The sequence below is a fragment of the Dama dama genome, chromosome 6 (genome assembly GCF_033118175.1).
Source record: "Dama dama isolate Ldn47 chromosome 6, ASM3311817v1, whole genome shotgun sequence".
Lineage (NCBI taxonomy): Eukaryota > Metazoa > Chordata > Mammalia > Artiodactyla > Cervidae > Dama > Dama dama.
This window is the reverse complement of record NC_083686.1, coordinates 3,866,549-3,892,844: the sequence shown is the minus strand read 5'-3', so window position 1 is coordinate 3,892,844 and position 26,296 is coordinate 3,866,549. Positions and strand designations below refer to the sequence as shown.

General features: G+C 56.4%; 2 protein-coding genes across 2 annotated transcripts in view; one reads left to right on the top strand and one right to left on the bottom strand.

Moving 5' to 3' along the window:
• Positions 1–26,296, top strand: part of SORCS2 (sortilin related VPS10 domain containing receptor 2) — a 486,902-nt gene that overhangs the window by 206,249 nt on the left and 254,357 nt on the right. The gene's annotated exons all lie outside the window — the stretch shown is intronic.
• PSAPL1 (prosaposin like 1) lies at positions 8,434–10,047 on the bottom strand. Its single transcript, XM_061145144.1, has one exon. The coding sequence runs from the start codon at positions 10,045–10,047 to the stop codon at positions 8,434–8,436; it is 1,614 nt and encodes a 537-aa protein (XP_061001127.1).

Below are 26,296 nucleotides of genomic sequence, written 5' to 3'. Positions count from 1 at the left end.
AAAACCCCTTCTAATCTGAAGCACTTTCCAGTGTCCACGATGTAATTTCTTATCATGGCCAGTTTTAAGCTTCTAGCAGGAAGTCACTGAACATAACATGGGAGGAGATGTATTCGATTGACTCTGGCGAGCTGGTGCGAGCTGGTGTGAACTAGCGGAGCTGGTGTGAGCTGGTGGAGCTGGTGTGAACTAGTGTGAGCTGATATGAGTTGGTGTGAGCTGATGCGAGCTAGTGTGAGCTGATGCGAGCTGGTGGAGCTGGTGGAGCTAGTGGTGTTTGTGGTCCTAGTGGAGCTGGTGTGAGCTGGTGTGAGCTGATATGAGTTGGTGGAGCTAGTGTGTTAGTGGTCCTAGTGGAGCTGGTGTGAGCTGATGCAAGCTGGTATGAGCTGGTTTAGGTGGTGTGAGCTTATATGAGCTGGTAGAGCTGGTGGAGCTAGTGGTGTTGGTGGTCCTAGTGGAGCTGGGTAAGTTGATGTGAGCTGGTGTGAGCTGGTGGAGTTGGTGTGAGCTGATGTGAGCTGGTGTGAGCTGGTGTGAACTGATGTGAGCAGATGTAAGCTGATGTGAGCTGGTGTGAACTGATGTGAGCAGATGTAAGCTGATGTGAGCTGGTCTGAGCTGATGTGAGCTGGTGTGAACTGATGTGAGCAGATGTAAGCTGATGTGAGCTGGTGTGAGCTGGTGTGAACTGATGTGAGCAGATGTAAGCTGATGTGAGCTGGTGTGAGCTGGTCTGAACTGATGTGAGCTGGTGTGAACTGATGTGAGCAGATGTAAGCTGATGTGAGCTGGTGTGAGCTGGTGTGAACTGATGTGAGCAGATGTAAGCTGATGTGAGCTGGTGTGAGCTGGTCTGAGCTGATGTGAGCTGGTGTGAACTGATGTGAGCAGATGTAAGCTGATGTGAGCTGGTGTGAACTGATGTGAGCAGATGTAAGCTGATGTGAGCTGGTCTGAGCTGATGTGAGCTGGTGTGAACTGATGTGAGCAGATGTAAGCTGATGTGAGCTGGTGTGAGCTGGTGTGAACTGATGTGAGCAGATGTAAGCTGATGTGAGCTGGTGTGAGCTGGTCTGAACTGATGTGAGCTGGTGTGAACTGATGTGAGCAGATGTAAGCTGATGTGAGCTGGTGTGAGCTGGTGTGAACTGATGTGAGCAGATGTAAGCTGATGTGAGCTGGTGTGAGCTGGTCTGAGCTGATGTGAGCTGGTGTGAACTGATGTGAGCAGATGTAAGCTGATGTGAGCTGGTGTGTACTGGTGTGAGCTGATATGAGCTGGTGTGAGTTTCTGTGAGCTGGTGTGAGCTGGTGTGTGTTGGTGTGAGCTGATATGAGCTGGTGGATCTGGTAGAGCCAGTGGTGTCGGTGGTCCTATTGGAGCTGGTATGAACTGGTAGAGCTGGTGTGAGCTGATGTGAACTTGTGTGAGCTGGTGTGAGCTGAGGTGAACAGATGCAAGCTGTTGTGAGCTGGTATGAGCAGATGTGAGCTCTTGGAGCTGGTGGTCCTGGTGGAGCTGGTGAGAGTTTGCCCCAGCACACCAAGGTTGAGGAAGGTTCTGGAACCCTCCAGCCTCCTAGGACTCTGCAGATCTATATGCACTGCTGGCTGGGGGGATGCTGCTGGCTTTTCCCAGGAACCTTGGCCTCTCTCCCCTTGGCGAGCAACCCTGGTGGCAGCGGTCTGTGAGGAGGAGGTGGCAGGGGCTGGACCTGGCCTTTGGCTCCTCTTCTGAACAATGGGATAACAGCTGCCCCATCTTTAGAAAATCCTCTGCCAGCAGGAATGCCTAGGGCAGAATGGAGTGGGGAGCTCTGTCTGTAGCTGGGGAGATCCTGGCTGAGAGCCATGTGACCCCAAGATGTCCCTTTGCCTCTCTTGGCTTCACCACATTTGTCTGCCCAGTGTGGACACTGAGTCCTGCCTCCTGGCTGTGGAATCCGGATCTGCACAGCCCTCTGAACTAGGTGGGGAAACAAGGGTCCAGACGAGGCAGCAGCTTGCCCGAAGTCACCCTGCATGTCTCTCTCTAGCAACCTCTCCTCTTGGTGCCCGCCCCGCAGCAGGGCTGACTCCCAGCAGCTCCTTAGCCCACCCACACTGGGGGTGATGGCTTCTCCCGGTGTGGGAGGGTCTCAGCGGGTGAAGCAGGGCAGGGAACCCGCTTTGTCTTCCCTGAGGGTTGCACTCAAGACCCGGGAAGTGGCTCCCACCTGTCCCAGGAAGGTCACTAGCCAGGGCTCGCCACAGCCAGCACCAAAGTCAGGGCACAAGTGGCCTCAGACCACAACCCCTGTGCTCCCCACCTCCTGGAGGGGCAGGGGGCATCCCCGGCACCCCTGGCAGGGTGCTCGCTGGCCTGTGTGCGGGCGGTGGGGCCTGCAGGAAGGCAGAACCGACCCAGCCCCGCCCCTGATCTGAGCCGCTCGGGCTGAGCCCCGGAGCCTGGGGCTGGGGGCAGGGGGCAGGGAGAGGTGCAGGTAGCCCTGTGCGGAGGAGTCAAGGCCTGCCTGGCGCCCTCCTGCTTTCTTCACCGCTCACGTCCCAGAGTGCCAGGTTCTGCTAAACCAGCATCGCCTACAACCGGCCCTTGGCAGGTGCCCCAACCCCTGCCTGTGATGGCTATGGAGGACGGTCTGGAGCCCTCCAGGTCTGGCCGGCAGGGCCTTGGGCAGCACACATCGCTTCCCCATCGCAGCACCGTGACAGTTGAGTAAGCTGCCCCAGAAGGCCCCCTCTCCCTTTCTGCTGCCCCGGTTTCATAATCTCACCCTTCCCCTGGGAAAGGGAACCTGAGAAACTGGTCTGGGAGGGTTGCGCTTTCCCTTCCTTTGCATGACTCCCCATTGTCCTGGATAAATGGCTCCCGCACCAGAAACCTGACCCCAGAGAGGCTCCAGGGGGGCGCTGCCTGAGGAATCAGAACCCGCTGGGCTTCCACAGGCCCAGGCACTGAATTCCAGCAGGAGAGTCCCAGCCTGCCGAGGTCACGTGCTGGGGGCCCGGCGGGCCAGGCCGCATCTCCAGGCATGTTTGGTTTGGCCAGAAGAGGACTCTAAAATGAAGCTATTGCGCTGTCAGCATGGAAGAATTTTGAGGTCTCTCACAGGCAGCCTGGCATTCTGACCTCTAGAGGGATGGGCCACCAGTCTGCCCCCTCAAGGGGCTTAGCTTCAGCCATTGACCAGGACCCTCGGGCCCAGGGTATCTGTGCTCTGACCCCATCTGGTCCAGCCTCTCCTAGTTACAGAGGGGAACAGAGGTGCAGAGGAGCAGCGGGCAGGTCAGGTCGTGAGAGTCAGGCCTGCAGCCCAGGGCCCCGGGGGTAGCCCTGTAACTTTCCCCAGGGGACCAGGAGGGGAAAGCGCCATTTTCAGACAGCCCAGCTCGTGACCCCTCAGCAGGAGTCATGGGGGGTCTGTTTGGCTGCAGGCCCGGGAGGATGGCTGAGAGGCTGCTTCTGGGGGTCAGGGCCCAGTTTGTTTCAGCAGAGAGCCCCGGGTTGAGCCTGCTATTCCCGAGACGTTGCTTCCCATGGCCAGCAACCGCGTGCTGGGATGCAGTGGGGGCTGGTGGCCCGGAGCCCGAGGAGTGGGAAGGCTGGGCGGGTCTTTGCTGCTGGGTTTTCTCTAGAGCAGGCCTCCTGGCACACGGCTGAGCTGGGGGAGGCTGCCGGGGCTCGGGGACCGAGCACGTGCTGTCAGAGTGTTGAAGGTGCTAGTTTTTCTGGAGAGAAACTGGGGTGTGTCATGGAGATGGGAAGATCCTTCCCAATCTCTGTGTCTCCCTCCCCTCCACCGTCTCTTTCCCCATCTGCCCACTCCTCCCGTGTCCAGCAGCTTCTCCCAGACAACCTCACACTTTGCACAGGCCTCAGCAGGACAGTCGGAATGCCTGGAACATCTGACGGACAGGCTGTCTAAGGCCGACCTGGAGGCCTCAGGCCCTTGGGCCTCGGCCCATGTTCCCGGGTTCTCCGAGCTGCAGGAACCTGCAAACATTTAGCTCAGGCCGGGGCTGGTGACATCTCCAGCTGTGTGTGCTCGGCTCCGATGCGGTACCTCGCTCAGTCCTCCAGCAGATGCCATGGGAGGGGCACCTTCATTATCCGTGACATATGCACAGGGCAACCGAGGCTCAGACTTGCTAAGGAACCTGCCCAAGGTCACACCGCAGTGAGTGGCGAAGCCAGGCTCGAACATGACCCCCACATGGCCTGCATTCTCTCCACTCTGCCCCCAAGATTCCCTGACTGTCTCAGAAATGTCCCACCACGCCGAATCAGGCCTGGCCCCAGTGACAGCGGGCATGCGGTGAATCTGGGGGGGTTTCAGAGCAGTGGGACAAGAGCAGCCTTCCTGGGGTGGCAGGCTTGGTCTCTGGAAGCTGGACCATCTAGACAGGGAGGTCCCCATGGCGGCAGGAGACAGGGATGTGGAGTCACTGCTGGGCCTGGCATGATGGGCCCCGCTTGCCGCCAGCAGGGCCCCTGACTAGCGCCTGGGTCTGGCGTATCCCAGGGGTCCAGAGGTGAGATCTGGCACAGTCTGAGCCTCCAGGGCAGTATCACAGCGACTGTGTCAGTGCAGGGGGGCACGAAGATGTACTTAGGGGCCTCTTAGGGAGGGAAGAGCAGACCCTCCTGTAAGTTGGGGCTCAGGCCCCCTGGGGGTCTTGGAGGGACCGGATGCAGCTGTTTCTCATGCCTTTCACTGCATCAGAGCCAGACTCTAAATGCAGCTGAAGCCTAAGCGTGGGGGCTCGAACCCCCACGACAGGGCCCAGGCAAGACGCGGTCTCTCTCTGGGCCACAGAGATTTGAGCCTGCTGGGCTGGGCGTCGGTAACATCCCTGCATCACCAGCATTAGGACCTGGTGGGGATGAAACAGACCTGATGCTGACTCAAGTCAGGGTCGCTCCTGCCCCTGGCCTACCCCCACCGCCACTCTTGAGTTCCTGCAAGGCGGGTCGGGCCAGAGTGTCCCAGTGGGGCCCGGGGGGATGGCAGTGGGGTGGGGAGGTGGGGTGAGTCCAGGAACTGGAGCTGCCCATGGTTCAGGGGCCAGACTGCCTTCAATGGTGACCATTGAGGAAGACCCTGATGCTGGGAAAGATTGAAGGCAGGATGGACATGAGTTTGAGCAACCTCTGGGAGTTGGTGATGGACAGGGAGACCTGGCATGCTGCAGTCCCTGGGTTCGCAAAGAGTTGGACATGACTGAGCGACTGAACTGAACTGAACTGAACTGATCGAGGTGGGATGAGTACAGATGCTGGCAGGGAGGCGACATGGGGACAGAGGGAGGGGGGCAGGAGGGAGGGACCTTCACAGAGGCCTGGGAGGCTGCGATGCAGATGACCGAGAGGGGCGGGGCCATGGAGGAAGCAGGACTTTAGTGGGACGTCTGTTGCACTGGTCCCAGCCATCCAGGGGGCTGGCTTGGGAAGCACTTCCACTGTTGGGAATCGTTTTTGGGGTTAGTGGCCCATTTCCCAGACAAAGAGATTGAGGCAGAGGAAGGAGCATGAAGGGCAGACCTGCTCCCAGTCCTCCCCACTACCCTCCCTGGATACGGGGTGGCTCAGCAGACTCTGGCTCTATGCAAACCATCCATGCAGAAGTGAATGTGTGGGCAGACACAAGCCTACAACACACCCATTGAGAGGTCTGGGGATGACGGTGGAGTCATAGGCCTCCATGCTAAGGAAGTGCTCCCCAAGGCCCTCCGTCCGCTGCCCGGTGGAGACCTTCACAGGCTCCCTGGGGCCGGGTGTCCCGGCACCCCTGCAAGCATGCTCTCATGGCCTCGGCAGCTGCAGTCAGCTAATTTAGCCGCCCCCCCCCACCCCTCCAGCTTTCTCATCAAAAAGGAATTTGATGTGGGAAATGATAAGGAAACAGCAGCAGAGAGTGGTTAAGACGTTCACTTGGGGAAAACAAATCAGCCATATCTGATCCAGAATCCTCAGTGCGTGTCTTAGGACGAAGATATGCAAAAAGAAAACAATGAAAGACAGCGTAGGAGGCAGCCTAGAAATGCAGAAAGGCAGGTCCTGTCGGGGGAGGAGGTGTAAAGAGCCCCTTCCTTGACTGTGTTGGCTGAGCGGGCCCTTCACATACATGGTCCCACTGAGGACCCAGGGAGCGGGGCATCCATTCAGGAAAGGGAAACTGAAGCAGAGGCCGTGGAGTGCTGGATTCAGGCTTTGAACTCCACCAGCGGGGGTGAGGGTCAGGAACACAGGCCCTGGAGCCCGTTCCTATCTGAACTGGACTCCTGGCGTCACTGCGTCCTAACTGTGTGACCTTGGGCCAACTACTGAACCTCTCTGGTTTCTGTTTCCACCTCTACGAAATGGGGTGATCACGGTGCCTCCCTCAAGGTGGTTGTGGAGGGGGAGGCATGAAGCCAGGCGGAGCTCTCTGGGCAGATGGGAAGCCCTCGGGGGTGGCCAGCGGTCATTGTCCGTGGATGACCAGCATGCTGGGTGCATGGCTGGGCTGACATGCAGCCACAGGTCTGGAGTGGGCAGGTGGGGGCAGTTGGTTCCCAGGCCTGGGGGAGGGGCACGTGGAGACCTTTTGTTGACCACCTGCAGCAGGCCGCTTTGGGCCTGGGGGAGGTGATGGGAGGGCACCTCGGCTCTGCATGGGCGGGGCACCCGTGAGACGTGGTGCTCACCCCCTCCTGGCCGCTCCCAGGCCGTCGCGTGTGAGCAGTGACATCCCAGGAAGCTGAGATCTGTCTCACCATTGTCAGCAGGTGTCCCCCAGACAGGCCAGAAGAGGGGCCACAGCCCACCCTGTCCCAGAGAGGGGACAGGCGCCGCAGACCGACAGCCCCCAAGGCTGTTCCCAGAGACGCGGTCCGTGCCCAGCCCCATAGTCTGCAAGTCCGTCCGTCACAGGCATCTGTGTCGCGGAATCTGGGCAGGGCTGCCTCCCTCCGTCCACATCCGGACCCTCAGGTTGTGGGCCGGCGCCCTTGCCACCGTGCACAGGGCCGACCAGTGGGCCCAGCCGCAGCCTGCAGATGCCAGCACCAAGGAGACTGGAAGCTCAGGCCAGGTGCACCTGTCTCCCTGGGGCGATGGCTGGGGCCCAGGACACTTACCCAAGCACTCAGGTGTGGCTTCTCAGAAAACAGCGCCCACTCGGGTCTCCTGTATGTAACCCAGGCCTGGGCACTTCTCTTCCTCCAGAGGGATTCATCTGAAAGCAGCTGCGGGGCCTCTCCAGGCCCGGCCTCCACTGAAACGCTCGTGTGTGTGACCCACGAATGTTTCAGCACCTACTGTGTGCCAGGCCTGTGCTGTGCGCATGACAGACAGCGGGAGTCATGCCTCATGGCCACCCCAAGGGGATCACACTATGTGCTGGGGGTGATGATGACAATATGGCATGAGGAGAAACCACAGAGGCCGCCTAGCTGGGCTGAGAGCCTCAGGAAGGCTTCCTGGAGGAGGGGAATGCCTGGGCAAGGCCAGAAAGAAGGGGGTGCTACAGCAGCTTGTGTCCAGGGCCTCAGGAGAATGAGAAGACAGCAAATGCCACTGGGAGGAAGCTTGCGGTTTATTCAATACCTGCACCGCCAGATTCTGCTGGGGACCCTGAGCTGGGTCTTGCTGGCCCCAGCAGATGGATGGCTGCTGGTTCTTTCAGAGGAAGCAGCTCAGGGACATCTCCTCTAATGGTCTCAGCATCCCCATGAGACTGGTGTTATCAGCCCTATTCTACAGATTAGAAAACTGAGGCTCCGACAGGTGGAGGATCTGCCCACCATTGTCCGACTCCCTGGGCTCTTTCACGGCATGTTTTCCTCTCCTCGCCTGGAGTGCAGCACAGGTTTCCCTGCAGCCTAGAGTCTGGGGTGCGGGGAGAGGCTCCTGTGGTGGGCATGGGGTGTCAGAAGGACTTCACTGAGCCCAAGAACCCCTCGGGGCATTTAGACAAAACTCCAGCCTCCTCCCCAGAGAGACGCTCAACAGGTCATATGCACCTTTGAGGCCACTGCCAGGACCCCAAGGTTGAGCAGCTGTGGCCTGAGCAGATGATGGTGGCTGGTGGATAAGACCTACCGCTCCCTCCCCACCAGCCGTCACGGCCCCTTCACCACCCGTGCTCTGCCCTGCCACTGCTCACCCCAGCTGGGACCCCATTGGCAAAGTGTAGCAGGGGCACCAGAGGCCACTGCCAGACCCCGCCCCCCCAACCATCAGCGACAGCACAGTGATGGAGAGCCAGGGTGGGCGGCTGGCGGCAGTAGTGAAACAGGTGGTTCCAGTCCACTCGCGGCATAAGCAAGGGCACAGCCATGGGCCTGGGGTCAGGACGGAGCTCAGGTCCTTTCCAGCCTCCCCGCTGGGAGTCACAGTTCTCATCTGGGACGTGGGGGCAATGCCCGCCTCACAGGGCCCTGTGGGATTCAAGGAGAGGCAGGCCTCTCAGGGGCAGGGGGATACTGGCTGGGGCAGCCGGGGTCGCCCGCACTCTCAGCTTGCGAGGGCGCCTCCTTCCACACGCGGCGCTGGCAGTGCTCCACCGTGTTGCACATCTGGGCTGCCTCCCGGCTCTGGCACCAGAAGCTCGGGCCCAGGACGCACTGGTCGGTGCCCAGCAGCACGTCTCCGGAGTCGCGGCAGGCGCGCAACTTCGTGCAGAGGGTGGTGGGGTCCATCATGTCCCTGAGGGTCTCCATGAGCACGGGCTGGTACTCGCTCACGAAGCGGCTGCACTGCACCATGAAGGGCAGCGGCAGGATGCCGCAGGCGAGCTTGAAGGCCCGCAGGATGCGGCGCTCGGTGCTCTTCTGCTCCAGGTTGTGGACGGACAGACCGAACAGCCGCCGGCATCCCCTGCAGAGGCTGTCCTGGTCCAGGAGGCCGGGCGGTGGGTTCACAGGGCCCTCGTGGACTGCCCGGGCCCGCCTCCATCCTCTGCACAGTCGGACGACCGTGCACATCTTTTCCGGGGTGATTCTGCTCAGGACATCCACCAGCGTGGGGGTGTAGGTGTCCACCAGCTTGATGCACTCCTGGCCCATGGGAGGGGGCAGCACGGAACACACACGCTCCAGGGCCTGGCTGATGAGTGTCTTGCTGCTGCTGCTTTCCAGCCAGTGGTCCAGCCTCTGCACCACCTGCAGGCACACGTCACAGGCCACGGGACCCTGCATCTGCACCTCGCTCTTCTTCCACGGAGACACCAGCTCCAGGGCGGGGACCCCGTCCATGGCAGCCACGTGAGCCGAGCTGGCGGGTCCCTGCCGCTCCTCACAGAAGCCTTCATTTTCACAGATCTCGCTGGGTGGCATGAACCTCAGTGTTTGCTCAGCAGGAGCAAAAAACTGGTGGACGTAGTTCTTGCAAAGGAAAGCCAGGCCCGGCCCCAGGGACTCACACTGCTCCCGCGTGGTCACCTGCCCCAGGCTGGATAGGTCGGGCCCAAGGGCACCCTGGAGCCGGGTGACCAGCCGGACACAGTCTTCGCACACGGTGCCCGCGGGAGTCCGCTGACGGCGGGAGCCGAGGAGGCCATTGGCCACGAACGGGGCCACCATGTCGTATATGTCCTCCTCGGAGACTGGCCCCGGGGTGGCCGGGCGCCTCTGCAGTGGCTGGCAGAGGGTGAGAGCCGTGCATACCTGTCGTGGGGCACTGCCCAGGTCCCCGCCGAGCACGCTCAGGATGGCGGAGCCATGGGCATCCACCATCCCCTTGCATTTGACCGAAGACTCCTGGCTGGGAAGCCACTCACAGGTCTTCATCACCGCAGCCAGAACGTCGGTCTCGGCAGCCTCGGGGTTCAGCCCATTGCTGGCAGTGGCTGCCACATCCAGGCACAGGTCACAGGGCAGGGACCTGGCAGTGGGCTGGCTCCAGACCGCAATGCGGCAGTGCCCAACCGCTCCGCATCGCGTCGCCGCCTGCAGGTCCCGACACCACACCGCCGGGCCCTTGGCGCACTCCTTGGGGCCAGAGACGGAGCCGGCCAGGGCGGTGCCCAGCACGCCCGGCAGAAGCAGCAGCGCGCAGAGCATGCCTTGCCGTCCCGGGGCCAGCTCCACTGCGCGCGCGGCCGCCCCGCGGCTGCTATAAAGCCCCGGGGTCTGCCTGGTGGGCGGCCCCACCCTGCAGGCTCCTCCGCAGCCTGACTCATCGCTGTGGTGTTCCCTGGTTCCCTGCAGGGCGTGCAGGTCGCTTCTTCCTGGAGAACCGTCCTTCCCTCTCCCCACCCCCCGGCTGGATAGACTCTCACTCAGCTTTCAAAACCCAGCTCAGTCTTCAATAAAGCACAACTCACCTCTTTGCTAGAAGCCTGTCTGCCCCCTTCCCCACAGTGCATCCTTCCATTCTGATGTCTTCCGCTGGCTAGGTCCCCTCCTAGAAAGAGAACCTTTGATGTCTGTTCATGTTAGTTGCTCAGTTGCATCCAACTCTTTGCGACCCCATGGACCATATCCTCCTCTCCAAGGAATTTTGCAGGCAAGAATACTGGAGTGGGTAACCATTCCCTTCTCCAGGGCATCTTCCCAACCCAGGGATCGAACCCGGGTGTCCCACATGGCAGGAAGGTTCTTTAGTGTCTGAGCCACCAGGGAAGCCCAGGATGAGAGACTCTTGGGATTTTTGTCCCCCTGTGGGCGGCACAGGCATTCTGTCCTTTCAATGCCAGAAGGTGCAGTGAATTTAATGACTGACCACCTACGGATGCCCTGTTTCCTACATCTGCCCTTGAAATGGCTCGCCTGGCTGGCTCTGCTCCTGGCCCTGGCCCGCAGTGCCATGTAAGGGCCCCTCATGTCTTCATCTGTGATGCAATTGCGCATCGGCCTCCTGAGACAGCCGCCAGGGAACAGGTCTGGAAACTTGGCCGAGAGTGGGCTGGCCCACCCTAGATATGAAAGTGTTGGTTGAAAGTACCCATACACAGAAGGAATTTGTTTCTTTTCTATGTCACTTGTTATCTTCTTATTTTTCTGGCTTAGTTTTTAAATGAGTTATCAGTCAAGTGGGTCAGATGTCGGACACACCCAGGCGTCCCGAGCTGGATCCGGTTCATTAAAAGGAAGATTCCACAGCCAGCCTCGCCTTTGGCCTGCTTTCCACTTGGCTCATGGCTCCCACCTTTCCGCTTGGCTCACCCCCCTGGGGTCCTCCCATGCAGGCGTGGGTGGGTCGAGGGCCCGAGGGCAGGGGGCTCCCCTGGGGTCGCCTGCACCCCTTGGAGGGTGTAAGCCCCCCGGCATGGTGCTGTCTCTCAGATTCAGAGGGGCAGTCTGCACCTCTGGCTATGTGGGTCAGGCCTGGGGGCCTGAGACTGCAGCCGCCTCGTGGAGGAATGTCGCTGGGGTGGCTCCATCCACCTCCTCTGGGTCCGGGGTTGGGCAGAGCATGCGGAAAACAGCACTTGCTGAGCTCTTCACACCGGCCCTAGGACTGTGGGTGCCCTGAACCAGAGGAGGGACAGCCTTTGGGTTGAAGTGAGCCTGGGCCCTCAGCTGCCCAGCTCCCGGGTCTCACTTGCAAAGCGGGGGCTGGAGACGTGGGCACCCCATCCCGAGCTGCCTGGGGCAGGCAGGGGTTGGCTCACTTTCACACCCTTTCCACGTGCCTGCTCCTCACTGAGTGCATCACCTGAGATTCCTGAGCACCCACTTGCATTCCATGAGGACTGTGGGCACCAGGCCGGCAAGCAGGAGGCCCTGCCCACCGCCCTGCACCAGGGCCCCGGCCGGGCAGCCCCAGACCTCTGCTCAGCCTTCATGACTGTGCCACGGTCTCCTTTCCGAGGCACCGCCCTGCCCAGAGGCCCAGAAATCTCTCCCCGCTGAGGAAACACGAAATTTGTTTTTTATTTTATTAAAAAATACATCCGTCAGTCACTCAATCAGTTCAGTGGCTCAGTCATGTCCGACTCTTTGCGAACCCATGGACTGCAGCACGCCAGGCTTCCCTGTCCATTACCAACTCCCAGAGCTTGCTCAAACTCTTGTCCATCGAGTTGGTGATGCCATAGGAGACTTTTCTCTTGGACTTTCTAATATTTTTAAAATAATTTATTTCATTATTTTACCAAGCCGTGTGACTTGTGAGATCTTAATTCTCTGACCGGGGATTGAACCCAGGCCCATGGTGGTGAGAACATAGAGTCCTAACCACTGGACTGCCAGGGAATTCCCTGTTACTTTTAGAATTTTTATTAAAATATTTCATGTATACAGGAAAGGGCACAGATTATAAGTGTTCAGCTCAGGGAGGATCCACAGACTGAGCGAGCGCCCAGGCCCAGACAATGTTCATGATTCTGGGCAGCCCCAATGCACCTTCCGGCCACCCCTGCCCCACCCACTGCCAGGAATCCCGATTGTTTCATCTCCGGCTTCTTTGGTGCGGTATTGGGCCTGCGAGCTCCGTCTGGTCTGCCGGGTGGGTCCTCATTTCTGTGCAGAATCCGTCGGGTGAATTCACATTTTACTAATCTCTTCTACCCTCGTGGGCATTTGAATCAAGTCCAGTTAGTTTGGGGCCAGCGTGGACACTTCGGTGTCCATCTAGGGATGCGTGTGTACCCCCATCTCTGCTGGGTTTTCTCTAGAAGCAGAATTGCAGGGGTCAGAGGGCAAACGTCCAGTAAATGCCGACAGACGGTTTTCCACGGTGGTCGTGCCCACTGCCCTCAACAGGGCTCAAAGAGTTCTGGTTGCTCCACGTCTGTTTTTTTTCTGGGGGGAGGTTATGTTTTATTTTGATATGATTTCAAACTTAGAGGACCACTGCAGAAATAGAGCAAGGAACTCCTGGTCAGCGGTCACTCGGGCACCTTGGCTCGATTTGCTTCCTGGGTCCCCTCCCCGCCCCGCTTCCCTCTCGTCTACCCACCCATCCTCCTGCGTTTGTATTTACAGACACTTGTGTCCTAAGCTGTTGAGAGCATAGTGATGTCATGTCCCTTTCTGCCAGCTGCTCCAGTGTGTTTCTGGAGGATGAGGACGTCCTCCCAGATAATCACAGTGCATTTGTCAACATCCAGGGCTGTGATGTTGATACAATCCTACTGTTTAACCCACAGCCCTTGTTGAGACTGTGTAGCAGCCCCAGGGCTGCCCTCTGACCGTGTTTCACCTCCTGGTCCCAGCTCCAGGGTCAGGGGCTATGTGCGCTCATCACGGCACCTCCGTCACCTTTCGTGTGTTTTTCTTGACCCTGGAGTCCCGGCGGGTTACTTGTAGGATGCTCTCCCCATGGGTCTGCCCCGGTTTCCTCACGGTCAGACATGGCAGGACCCCTCTGTGCCCCAGGTGAGGAGGGTGGATGTGGGCCCACCCGGTACTGCGGGTCTGGGGTCACTTGCTGGAGACCTGCTGCTTCTTCCTCTGTGAAGTTACTGTTTCCTTTTTTGTAATTAATAATATTTAGAAAGGTCCTTTGAAAGTATCTAAATATACTGTTCTCATCAAACATTTACCCATTGTTAGCATAACTGGTCCTTTGCTAAGCCCATCTTCCCTCGGTATTTTTAAGTTGGTATTCTTATATAAAAAAGAGCTTTTCCTTCCTTCCCTCTTCCTGCCTCCTTTCCTTCCTTCCTTCCCTCCTTCCTATGTAGACTTGTGAATACTTATTTTATTTAACAGATTGTAGTCCATGCCTTTTTTGCATTTCTTTTTCTTGCGGATGGTCTTGCTCCCCGTCTCCTGTATAATGTCATGAACCTCCATCCATAGTTCATCAGGCACTCTGTCTTATCAGATCTAGTACCTTAAAACTATTTCTCACTTCCATTGTATAATTGTTAAGGGATTTGATTTAGGTCATACCTGAATGGTCTAGTGGTTTTCCCCACTTTCTTTAATTTAATTCTGAATTTGGCAATAAGGAGTTCATGATCTGAGCCACAGTCAACTCCCGGTCTTGTTTTTGCTGACTGTATAGAGCTTCTCCATCTTTGGCTGCAAAGAATATAATCAATCTGATTTCAGTGTTGACCATCTGGTGATGTCCATGTGTAGAGTCTTCTCTTGTATTGTTGGAAGAGGGTGTTTGCTATTGTTTGTTGTTGGAAGAGGGTGCTGAAGTCCATGGGGTCGCAAAGAGTCGGACATGACTGAACAACTAAACGGAACTGAACTGAGTCCATGCCTACAATTGCTCTGATGCCTAAACAGCTCCAGATCAGCTCAGTGGGGCCTTGAGCTGGCCTGTGTGTCTCTGACATGTGTCCACCGTTCTTAGAGCACTTCTCTGCTTTTAAATGAAGACTTGCTCCAGGCTTATCTTGTTCATTCCTTGAACCAACCCTGGAACCAGCCTGGCTGATGGAACATAGTGTTTAGGAACCAAGATCCAGGCATATATGTGCTCGTTGAAACTGTGGTGTCATCACAGCCACCTTGGTGAACAGAGTAGTGAACACCTTACCTCTTATGGATGTGGGTGATGGAGGAAGGATGTGTTCACATAGAAATGGAGACAGACATTTGTAGGTATGAAGACAGGCATGTACATACATATAGACACATGTGTACTTGCAAGTATCATCCATTCACCGTATGTCTTCATCAGACAATGAGTTCACTTTGATCCTTAGGCAACAACACCTTGGACAACATTCTAGTTTTCTTCTTCTCTGTATTCTTAACTCCCCCACCCAACAGTGAAGAGTCTGGGTCCCATTATCCTTAATATACTTACTCATTTGCTGAACTGTAAAATATAAAAAAAGTTGTTTCAGAATGCCTAATCCTGGGACTTCCCTGGTTTTCCAAGTGGCTAAGACTCCATGCTTCCAATGCAGGGGGCCTGGAGTCCCTGGTCAGAGAACTAGATCTCATATGCTGCACTACAAGTTCACATGCTGCAACTAAAGATGCTGTGTGCCACAACTAAGACCTGGTGCAGCCAAATAAATATATATTTAAAAAAAAAAAAGAAAGATAAAAAAGAACACCTAACTCCTACCACTGTGAAAAGCAAAACTTACCAACTAGACTTCTGCATTTGTACACATTTATCTTTACCCTTTGGACATAAAATTTACATATAGTAAAATGTACACGCTCTAACTGTGCAATTTGGTATATCCTGGCAAACACACACACGTGTGTAAACCACATCTATCGCCCCTCAACCAGAGCAATCGCTTTTCTGACTTTCTTCACCTTTGATCAGTTTCACTTCTTCCTGAATCTGCATCAGCGGGGTGGGCATGTGTGTCCGCTGCTTTCACCCTCTGGACAAGACCCCGCCCTGTGGTCCCTGGGCCTCACTGCCTGGCAGTGTCCCCTGCACCAGCTGCCAGAGTGTCCTCATCACCAAGGGCTGGCATCGGGCACTTCCAGTTTGGGGTTATTCAAGTATCGCTGCTTTGTACATTCTTGGGTTCATTGTGCGGTGGGCAGAGTGGGCATTTCTGTTGAGTGGGTGTCTGGGGGAGGACTGCAGGGGCCCAGGGTCAGTGTGTGCTAAGCAGATGCACCAGGCTCTGATGTGGTGGCCCTGGGCCTGTCCCCCCAGCGGCGTTGTTCCACACGGCTCTGATGTCACCCTACAGAAAGTGCTGGAAATGATTCGACTAGCATTCCTCCACTACCCACCATCCAACGAAAGGCAGCACTTGCTGTATATTTTATAAATTCCATCTGTTTAAAAAATTTCCCTGGAAGGTATTTACTTTTTCTTCCTAAGTAGAGATAAGCCTGGTCCCAATGGGATCGGGGGGGTGAGAGGGGGGCATTTTGTGGGTGAGGCCCCATACGTTGAGCCAGGGTCAGGGAGGGGACCCACAGGAAGTGGGCATGAAGCTTGCAGATGGCCTGCTTCCCAGAGGACCAGCGAGGAGAGTGAGGGAATCGGGAGCAGGGCCCACTTGTCAATGCTTTGCCTGGCCTTCTGGCCTCCATTTCACCCTCAGTCCTCAAGGCCACCATGCATGTGGGCAGGGGGCAGCTGTCCCCAGGTACATGGTAACACGTGCACGCTCTTCTGCCCACCTGGGGGGACACAGGCTCCAGCCCCGTGGGGGTCCCCAGCCCGTGTCCTGGAATCTCTGAGCACAGAGGCGCCGGCTTCTCCGACCTCCGAGCCCTTTCCTCTATCCTGCCTGTTGCTGATGCCCCCCGCCACCCTGACCCAGGGCCACCTCTCTTTCTGCCTTTCCTGCCTCTTCTGGGTGACACTCCCATGCTGCCAGGCCATACTGAGGGTGTTTCCCGCCTGTTTTGCAGCCCCTGCTGTGGGCTGGAGGCTCAGCAGAGAAGGAGATGGATGAGGAGTGGATATTCGGGTCCTAGGGACAGACCACAGACGAGTGAACACTCATGACCCTTCTCGTGCCAGGTGGAAACGACTTCTATGCAGTAAAGAAAAGCAGACAAGGTTCAGTGGGGGTGGCTGTGTGCTTTCGCAGAGGGTGGCCTGGGGGGCCCCTCTGGGGAGGGGGCCTGAGCACAGCAGGGGCTGCGGTCGGCACCCAGCGGCGGCGCCCAGGAAGGAGGCGCAGCAGAGGTGGAGGCCAGAGCTGTGTGCGTGCTGCCACTGGTGCAGCGGGTTCAGTTCAGTTCAGTTCAGTCGCTCAGTCGTGTCCGACTCTTTGCAACCCCATGAACCGCAGCATGACAGGTTTCCCTGTCCATCACCAACTCCCGGAGTTTACCCAAACCCATGTCCATTGAATCGGTGATGCCATCCAACCATCTCATCTTCTGCCATCCCCTTCTCCTCCCGCCTTCAATCATTCCCAGCATCAGGGTCTTTTCAAATGAGTCAGCCCTTCGCATCAGATGGCCAAAATACTGGAGTCTCAGCTTCAACATAAGTCCTTCCAATGAACACCCAGGACTGCTCTCCTTTACGATGGACTGGTTGGATCTCCTTGCAGTCCAAGGGACTCTCAAGAGTCTTCTCCAACACCACAGTTCAAAAGCATCAATTCTTCTGCACTCAGTTTTCTTTATAGTCCAACTCTCACATCCATACATGACTACTGGAAAAACCATAGCTTTAACTAGATGGACCTTTGTTGGTAAAGTAATGTCTCTGCTTTTTAATATGCTATCTAGGTTGGTCATAACTTTGCTTCCAAGGAGTAAGCATCTTTTAATTCCATGGCTGCCGTCACCATCTGCAGTGATTTTGGAGCTCAGAAACATAAATTCTGACACTGTTTCCACTGACTCCCCATCTATTTGCCATGAAGTGATGGGACCAGATGCCATAATCTTAGTTTTCTGAATTTTGAGGTTTAAGCCAACTTTTTCACTCTCCTCTTTCACTTTCATCAAGAGGCTCTTTAGTTCTTCTCTGCTTTCTTCCATAAGGGTGGTGTTGTCTGCATATCTGAGGTTATTGATATTTCTCCCAGCAATCTTGATTCCAGCTTGTGCTTCTTCCAGCCCAGCGTTTCTCATGATGTACTCTGCATATAAGTTAAATAAGCAGGGTGACTATATACAGCCTTGACGTATTCCTTTTCCTATTTGGAACCAGTCTGTTGTTCCAGGTCTAGTACTAACTGTTGCTTCCTGACCTGCATACAGATTTCTCAAAAGGTAGATCAGGTGGTCTGGTATTCCCATCTTTCAGAATTTTCCAGTTTATTGTGATCCACACAGTCAAAGGTTTTGGCATAGTCAATAAAGCAGAAATAAATGTTTTTTTCTGAAACTCTCTTGCTTTTTTGATGATCCAGCGGATGTTGGCAATTTGATCTCTGGTTCCTCTGCCTTTTCTAAAACCAGCTTGAATGTCTGGAAGTTCACAGTTCACGTATTGCTGAAGCCTGGCTTGGAGAATTTTGAGCATTGCGTTACTAGCAGTGGGTACATGCTGCCATTGGTGCAGGGCCAGGAGGCCAGGGGGTGCGGGCGTGGGAGCCTCCTGAGTCGGCCAGCCCCTTCCCAAGGGTCACTGTTGCTTCTGAGATGGTGGAGGTCGGCTTTACCTGAGTTGGTCTTTGTGGGCCTCCTGGTAGGGGGTGTGGGCGGGCAGCCCAAGGCGGGGGTCAGGACCTCCCCCAGGAGAGCACCGAAGCTCACCAGAGAGCCCCAGGGAAGCGGACAGAGCCCAACCCCACAGCCAGGCCCTGGGGTGGCCTGGCAGAGCCAGGCGGTGAGTGGGGGCGGCCAGAGCGGGTGAGGGCTGCCGGGGAGCTGGGTGAGAGGCCAGGACCCGCACCTGAGCCAACAGGTGTGGGTGCGTGGGTGAGCCGGGCAGAGTTACAAGCAAGAGCAGGGCCGCGGAATTCCTGAGCAGGGCTGGGATGGGGCGGCCGGGGGTGATGTGTGCTAGGATGCCTGCTGAGCATCTTCAGCGCCCTGGAGAAGAGCTGGACCGGCAAGTCCGGCTGGCCCAGCTCAGCACCATCTAACACTCTTCCCAGGGACCGGCCAGCTCGCCCGCCCCGCGCCTCGAGTTGAGGCACATGCGCTCCTACAGAGGGTCACCTCCAGGGACTTCGGGGCTGTCCGGCTATCCTCATTTCACAGATGTTCGATGTGGGCAGGGCAGGGGCGGGGCCCGGCACCCCAGCTCCAATGTAGGCGGGGCGAGGGGCGTGGCGAGAGGCAGGGCTTGACGCCTCCGGATCCAATGTGGGCGGGGCCCGGGATCTCCGGCTACAATGTGGGCGGGGAGAGGGCGGCGCTTGGCATCTCCGGCTCCAGTGTGGGCGGGACGGGGGTGGGGCACGACATCTCTGGCTCCCGCTGAGCCTGACACCGCCCCTGCCCCCCTCACCCGGGATGGCCTGCACTCATGGGTCCCCCTTGAGGCCTCAGCTTCACGGTAACAACAGAGGAGAAGACCATGCCTGCCCGCACTTATACCGTCAGAGTCTGAGAACAAGGCGTTGGGAGGCTGAGATCCGGGGCAGGGGGAGGGATCCTTCCCTGTCTCTTTCTGGGCTCTGGGGGTGACCAGTAACCCTTGGTGTCCTTGGCCTGTGGCTGTCCCCCCAGTCTCTGTCATCACATGGCTTCTCCCTGTGGGTCTGTGTCTGTATCCAAATGTCCTCTTCTTAAAAGCACATTCATCATTAGGGTAGGGCCCACCCTAATCCAGCATGACCTTCTCTTAACCAGTTGCATCTACAGTCAGTCAGTTCGGTCGTTCAGTCGTGTCCGACTCTTTGTGACCCCATGGACTGCAGCACACCAGGCCTGGCTGTCCATCACCAATTCCCGGAGTTTACTTAAACTCATGTCCATCGAGTCGGTGATGCCATCCAACCATCTCATCCTCTCGTCCCCTTCTCCTCCGGCCTTCAGTCTTTCCCAGCATCAGGGTCTTTGCAAATGAGTCAGCTCTTCGCATCAGATGGTCAAAGTATTGGAATTTCAGTTTCAGCATCAGTCTTTCCAATGAATATCCAGGACTGATTTCCTTTAGGATGGACTGGTTGGATCTCCTTGCAGTCCAAGGGACTCTCAAGAGTCTTCTCCAACACCACAGTTCAAAAGCATCAATTCTTCGGTGCTCGGCTTTCTTTATAGTCCAACTCTCACATCCATACATGACTACTGGAAAAAACCATAGCTTTGATTAGATGGACCTTTTTGGCAAAGGAACATCTCTGCTTTATAATATGCTGTCTAGGTTGGTCAGTTTTTCTTCTAAGGAGCAAGTGTCTTTTAATTTCATAGCTGTAATCACCATCTGCAGTGATTTTGGAGTCAAAAAAATAAAATCTGTCACTGTTTCCCCTGTTCCCCCATCTATTTGCCATGAAGTGATGGGACCAGATGCCATGATCTTAGTTTTCTGAATGTTGAGTTTTAAGACAACTTTTTCACTCTCCTCTTTCACTTTCATCAAGAGGTTCTTTAGTTCTTCTTTGCTTTCTTCCATAAAGGTGGTGTCATCTGCACATCTGAGGTTATTGATATTTCTCCAGGCAGTCTAGATTCCAGCTTGTGCTTCACCCAGCCCAACGTTTCTCATGATGTACTTTGTATGTAAGTTAAATAAGCAGAGTGACAATATACAGCCTTGACCTACTCCTTTCCCGATTTGTTCCACGTCCAGTTGTAACTTTTGCTTCCTGACCTGCATACAGATTTCTCAAGAGACACATGTACAAAGATGCTGTTAATGTTTCTAGAATAAGGTCACATTCATAGGTGCCTGTTTAGGCCTTCAGCCTGTCTTTTACGGGGCGTGATTCATTCCATCCACAGCAGAGGGCTTCTGGGCCCTGCTGACCTTGACCTTAAATGCTAGCTGTGGTTTGGACCCAGCCTTGGCCCTGGGCAGCCTGGGGCAGGCACCCCCCTCTGCATGGAGAGCCTCTGGGTTGGGGCCAGGCACCTGGGTGTTGGTGGAGCACTGTGACACGCCAGACACTGAATGCGCCTGTGAAGCTCCTCTGAGCCCCTGGAGAGTCGCGTAGGATTGGAGTTTGACTCCAGGACATACAGGCTGAGGGGCAGGGGTCTTTGAAGGGCAGACCCTAGTTCTCCATCCCTTCAAGCTTACTTGGATCTTCCAGCTCCAGTGGCCCCTGCCTCCAGGCATTTAGGAGCCCCTCTAAAGGCGTGGTAAAGAATCTGCCTGCATTGCAGGAGACCCAGATTTAATCCCTGGGTTGGGACTATTCCCTGGAGAAGGGAATGGCAACCCACTCTCATATTCTTGCCTATAGAATGCTGTGGACAGAGGACCCTGGTGGGCTACAGTAAACGGAGTCGGTAGTAAAGAGTCAACACGACTGAGCAGCTAACACTTTCACTTTCTAAAAGCTGTGAAGCTATAGCCCCCAGGGTGGAGACTGGTGATTAGCGAAGCTGGGACGTGAGGAAGGGGTGTAGACACAGGTGTGTGGGGCTCGGGGCCTTAGACACACGAGCCTCCACAGCCCGGAGACCTTCCCTCGAGGGGCCGCACGTCTGCGCTGGCCGAGGGTCTCCTGCGCCCAGCGCCTCGGGGTGGTCCTGTGTATCGTCCCCTGAGTCCCGCCTTCCTCCTGGTGTCCCACCGCTGCACAGGTGCCATCCTGCCCACCCCTCCCGGTGGGGCACGCCTCGCCTTCCAGGGCCAGGCTGCAGCTCCACCAGGGTCTTAACATAACAAGCCCCACCTGGCCTGCCCGCTCCTGGCGGGGTGGCCTCCGGAAAGCACCTGGGGGGGGCTGGCAGGGCCTCCCTGGCAGGTAAAATAGGTCATCTCATCCCCACAGGCACAGGGGATGGCTGTGGGCAGAGTTCCTCTTACTCTGTTAGAAGAGAGAAAACAGCAGATCCTAAGGACAGATGGGCCACGCTGTGCCTGTTTTGCTTGACTTTCATGTACATGTTCAACAATGAGGCATTCCGGCCCTGTTAGGGGCTCAGCGCTGCTGTTCTGAGTACTGGGGACATCTGAACTAATGAAACAGAGAAAGCCCCAGGTTCCTGAAACTAGTGGGAGGGAGCAGAAATTAAGCAACAATTATAAAACACAAGTAGGTGTTGTAAGATTGGGAAAGGTGATGAGTGAGAGGGAGAGAAATTACATGCAGGGTGGGCAGGGTCAGAAGTGGGGGTGGTCAGTGATGCCACAATACTAGGGTAAAGACTTGAGAAGGGATGGGCGAGAACCAGGTGGGCGTCTGGGGTGAGTATGCTTCAGAGGGACTGTGCAAAGGCCCTGTGGCAGCAGGAGGCAGGAACAGCAAGGAGGCCAGACCCCTTAGGAAGAGCCAGCGGTCACTGCAGGGAGGCAGGTGAGCTCCAGGTGAGGGCCTGGGTGACAGGGAGGGGAGTAGTTCTGGGCTCTGCTGCATCTGTGAAGTTAGAGCTGATGGATGTGCTGCGTGTTTGGATGTCGGACGTGGGAGAGAGGAGGCAGGGACCAGCCGCATATCTGACCTGAGCAGCTAGCTGGGAGGCTGGTCTGGAGGAGGGGGACCCGGGCAGGCAGACCTGTTGGCCCGTTGTGACATCCAGGTGAGAGGCAGGCGCCTGATCCAGGGCACGGGATGGAGGAGGACGGGTGGGGGAGGGACACTGAGGACCTGACCTGTGCCCTGGGTGGTGAGACGGGGAGGAGGGCGCGAGGCGGGGTTTCCTCCCAGGACAGGCGTGGTTTAGTCAGTCAGTTCAGTCGCTCAGTCATGTCTGACTCTTTGCGACCCCATGGACTGCAGCACACCAGGCCTCCCTGTCCATCACCAACTCCCGGAGTTTACCCAAACTCATGTCCACTGAGTTGGTGATGCCATCCAACCATCATCTCATCCTCTGTTGTCCCCTTCTCCTCCCGCCTTCAATCTTTCCCAGCTTCAGGGTCTTTTCTAATGAGTCAGCTCGTTGCATCGTGTGGCCAAAGTATTGGAGTTTCAGCTTCAACCTCAGTCCTTCCAATGAACATCCAGGACTGATTTCCTTTAGGATGGACTGGATGGATCTCCTTGCAGTCCAAGGGACTCTCAAGAGTCTTCTCCAACACCACAGTTCAAACACATCAATTCTTAGGCGCTCGGTTTTCTTTATAGTCCAACTCTCACATCCATACATGACTCCTGGAAAAACCATAGCCTTGACTAGAAGGACCTTTGTTAGCAAAACAATGTCTCTGCTTTTTAATATGCTGTCTAGGTTGGTCATAACTTTTCTTCCGGGGAGCAAATGTCCTTTAATTTCATGGCTGCAGTCACCATCTGCAGTGATTTTGGAGCCCAAAAATGTAAAGTCTGTCACTGTTTCCCCATCTATTTGCCATGTGAAGCATGGTTTGGGGGAGGTCAAACGCTGACCTCTCTGGCCATGGTGAGAGTGGCTTTGGGACAGGCAGTCAGCCCTCTGCGGGAAGGTCCCGGCCAGAGTGAAAGTGTGGAAGACCACCTCCGGGCGCTCTTTGAGGTGCTGAGCAGTTGAGAACTTGCCGACGGCCTCCCAGAGGGACTTCTCATCCCAACCCAGTCTGCACGTCAGCAGACAGCCTTGTGTTTCCTCCCATCGGTCCTCATGTTGGTTTCCTGGGCTGTGTAACACAGCAGGCTGGGGGCATGAACAACAGAAGTTTATTGTCTCCAGTTTTGGAGGTTGGAGTCCAAAATCAAGGCTTCAGCAGGACTGGTCACTTCTGAAGTTGAGAGGGAAACTGTCCCAGGCCTTTGCCATGGTGTCTGGGGTCTGTTGGCGATCTCTGGTTTCTAGAAGCATCACCCCCATCTCTGCTGCCCTCGTCACATGGCCTCCTCCCTATGTGCCTGCCTGTGTCTAATTTCCTACTTTTCATAAGAACTACTGATGAAGGGGCTCACCTACATGGCTCAGATGGTCAAGAATCTGCCTGCGGTGCGAGAGATGCAGGTTCAGTCCCTGGGTCGGGAAGGTCCCCTGCAGAAAGAAATGGCCACCCACTCCAGGATTCTTGCCTGGAGAATCCCATGGACAGAGGGGTGCGGCGGGCTACAGTCCAAAGAGTCATACGTGACTGAGCAACTGACGCTTTCACTGTCACCTACAGCAGCGTGACCTCATTTTAACATTTCCTCCTTGAATCATCCTTGCAGTTTTGTCAGAAACTCAATTGACCATATATGGGCGGGTCTGTTTCTGGACTGTCTGTTCTGTTCCATGAATCTACATGTCAGTTCTCCTGTCTGGACCATATTGTTTTGATTATAGTAGGTCTTGAAAGCAGGCCATGTGAGTCCTCTGAAGTACTCCCTTTGGAAAACTGTTTTGTCTGTTCTAGGGAGCGCTTTGGTGATTTCCATACGCAGGATTGTAGGAGCCCTCCACCCCCGCCCCCGACCTCATCCTGCCCACAGGGTGTGAAGGACCTACGTGTGCCGGGTGCCGTGCTGAACCCACCCAGGTGCGCCCCCATGTGGCCCCCCAACCCCGCCCCACCCCGCCGCCCAGACGGAGGCACTGTGCCCCATGCCACGGTGCGATCGGGCGGTTTAAGAACCCGCAGCTCACAGAGTCAGTGGCAGCCGGGGCCAGGATTCCAGCCAGGCGACCGTTCTCTGAGTCCCCAGGCCCTGTGTCTCTGGCTCCCTGGGAACCCTGTGCCATCGTCCTGTCTCTCCACACCCTGGGATCTTTGGATCCTGAGGCAGCCGGGGGAAGAGGGCAGGGATTAGGGTTATTCTGGTTCTGTCGCTGTGAAAACCGGGCTGAGTGCTCCCAGGCATGGGTCCGGTCCCCCTGTCCAGCTCATTCTCTCCTCCCTCCATCCGGGAGGGCCTGGCAGGGCACTGGGGAGCCATGCGAGCTGCTAGGGCACAGGAGGGCCTTGCTAGGCAGGCCTGGGCTCCGCTGGCAGCCTGGGCAGCCTGGGGGTGCACAGGCCGGGCTCCCGGGGCACGGCCAGGGGACCCCTCTATAGAGAGGGAGCAAGACAGCTTCCTCTATGGGCTGAAGGGTGCTGGCCGCTGTCCCCACCCCCTCCCAAGCAGCCCTGATGCCACAGGGGATTTCCTTTCATTCTGAAAGAGAGGCTGAGAGTCCGTAACACAGCTGCTGTGCCTGGACGGAGGTGCCTCCTTTTCTGGGAGGGGCTGTGGGGCAGACAGCTCTGATTGACAGGGAGGGCCTGCTGTCCCAAGGCCCCCAGCTCACGGGACCCGCCTCACAGTGGCCTGTCCTCCCCTATACTGGTCACTTAGGACATGCAGGGCCGTGTGCTAGCCGCTCACCCCTTGGATACAATCACTGCTTCTCCAGGACGACCTTGCGGGGCAGCATGGTGTCCACTCTCATCCATTTCACAGATGAGAAAACTGAGGCTCGGAGAGGCCGAATCCCTTTCCTTAGGTTCAGCCAGTGTGTGCTCAGCCATCGTCTTGGATCCTGTCACTTCTATTGTTTGCTAATCCTGTCCTAGAAAAAAAGGTTCTATTTTCCACGGAAGGAGAGACGCACGGTTGGCATAAGTAAATGAATCCGCGAATCGGGAACTGTGGAAGTCAGAGCCAGCCCCTGGGGTCCTTCAGCCAGGAAGGCGTGCTCAGGACAGGAAGCGTGGCTTCTGCCACCCGTCTGGAGGACCCTGCTGCCATCAGAGATGGATGCCAACGTTAAAACACTGCAGTTATGAAGCATTTCTGGCTGTGGGAATGCACATCATTGACACTTATATGTCGATGGACACTAGGCAGATGTTAATGTCTTGCATACATGTTGGAGGTTGTTTGAGAGCAGTTGGAGCATTGCAGACACAGCGAGGCCGCCCCCCCTCCCCCAGCCCATGTGACCCCACTCTCACTCTGATGTGTTCCATCCTCGTCCGTGTTTTCGTGGTTTCACCACGTCCGTCTGTGTCCATAAGGCAGCCCTTGGGTCGTGTGTTTTAAATCTGCACGCGTGGTCCCAAGCTGGACCTTTCTGCTGGAGGCTTGCTCTTCCTGACTTGGTGTTGTGTTTATAAAGCGGATCCCTGTCAATAGGTGGGATTCTGCTGTGTGGATAACCCACAGTTGATCTGTTTCCCTTTGGAGAGATGCTGTGTTTTCTTTCTCCCATTTTTGTTTTGTCTTGTTTTGGATATTTTGGCCAAGTCCAACACAGCCAACAGCCTTGCGTGGGTCTCCCAGCACACCTGCGTGAGCCAGCCAGGATATCAGGTGTGGTCCTCCGGAGGCGGACTGATGTGCAGAGCATAGCGCATCTCCTGAGTCACTGATGTGGCCACGGTTGCCCCAGAGCCCTGTGCCAGCCATACCTGGAGTTCGTGTGTTCAAAAGAAGACTTTTTCCCCTCCCTCCCACCCGCTTCCTCCTCCCTTCCCCTCCTCCCTCCCTCCTTCCTTCGCCTCTCCCCTCCACCCGCAGCGTGAGATCCATACACATGGACCAAGATGGAAACCCTTGCTTTGCCAGCCACTTGTGGGTGAACCGGGACAGGTGTGCGCGTGGTGTTGTGGTTCTGTCTCCTGGCTGTGAGGTGGGGCGATAATTCCCTTGGGGAGGCTGCTGGGACCCAGAGTCACCCTAGATGGGCGGTGCGCTGGACAGGGTTTTCAGTAAATGTTGGTCGGTGTCTTCTGCGGCTTCAGCAATTCATCGCTGCATTCTTCAATGCTGCGAGCCCTCGGAGCTGGCGTGGGTGGGCCGGCTCTCCGCCAGGCCCCCGGAGTCTCCTGCCCATCTCCTTCCCCAGCGGAGCCCCGAGGTCAGGTTCTCAGATGGGTTCTGTGTTTGTCTCCACAGTCTTCGGCCTGGAAATCGCTCCAGTTTTCCAGGAACCTGACTGCCTCCTCCCCTGGAGTTTCAACAGCCAGAAATTCCACCACGCCCAGGGGTCCCCAGGGAGCCGCCCCTTCGGCCCCAGAGGGACGTTTGTGAAGCAGGCACCTGGGCCA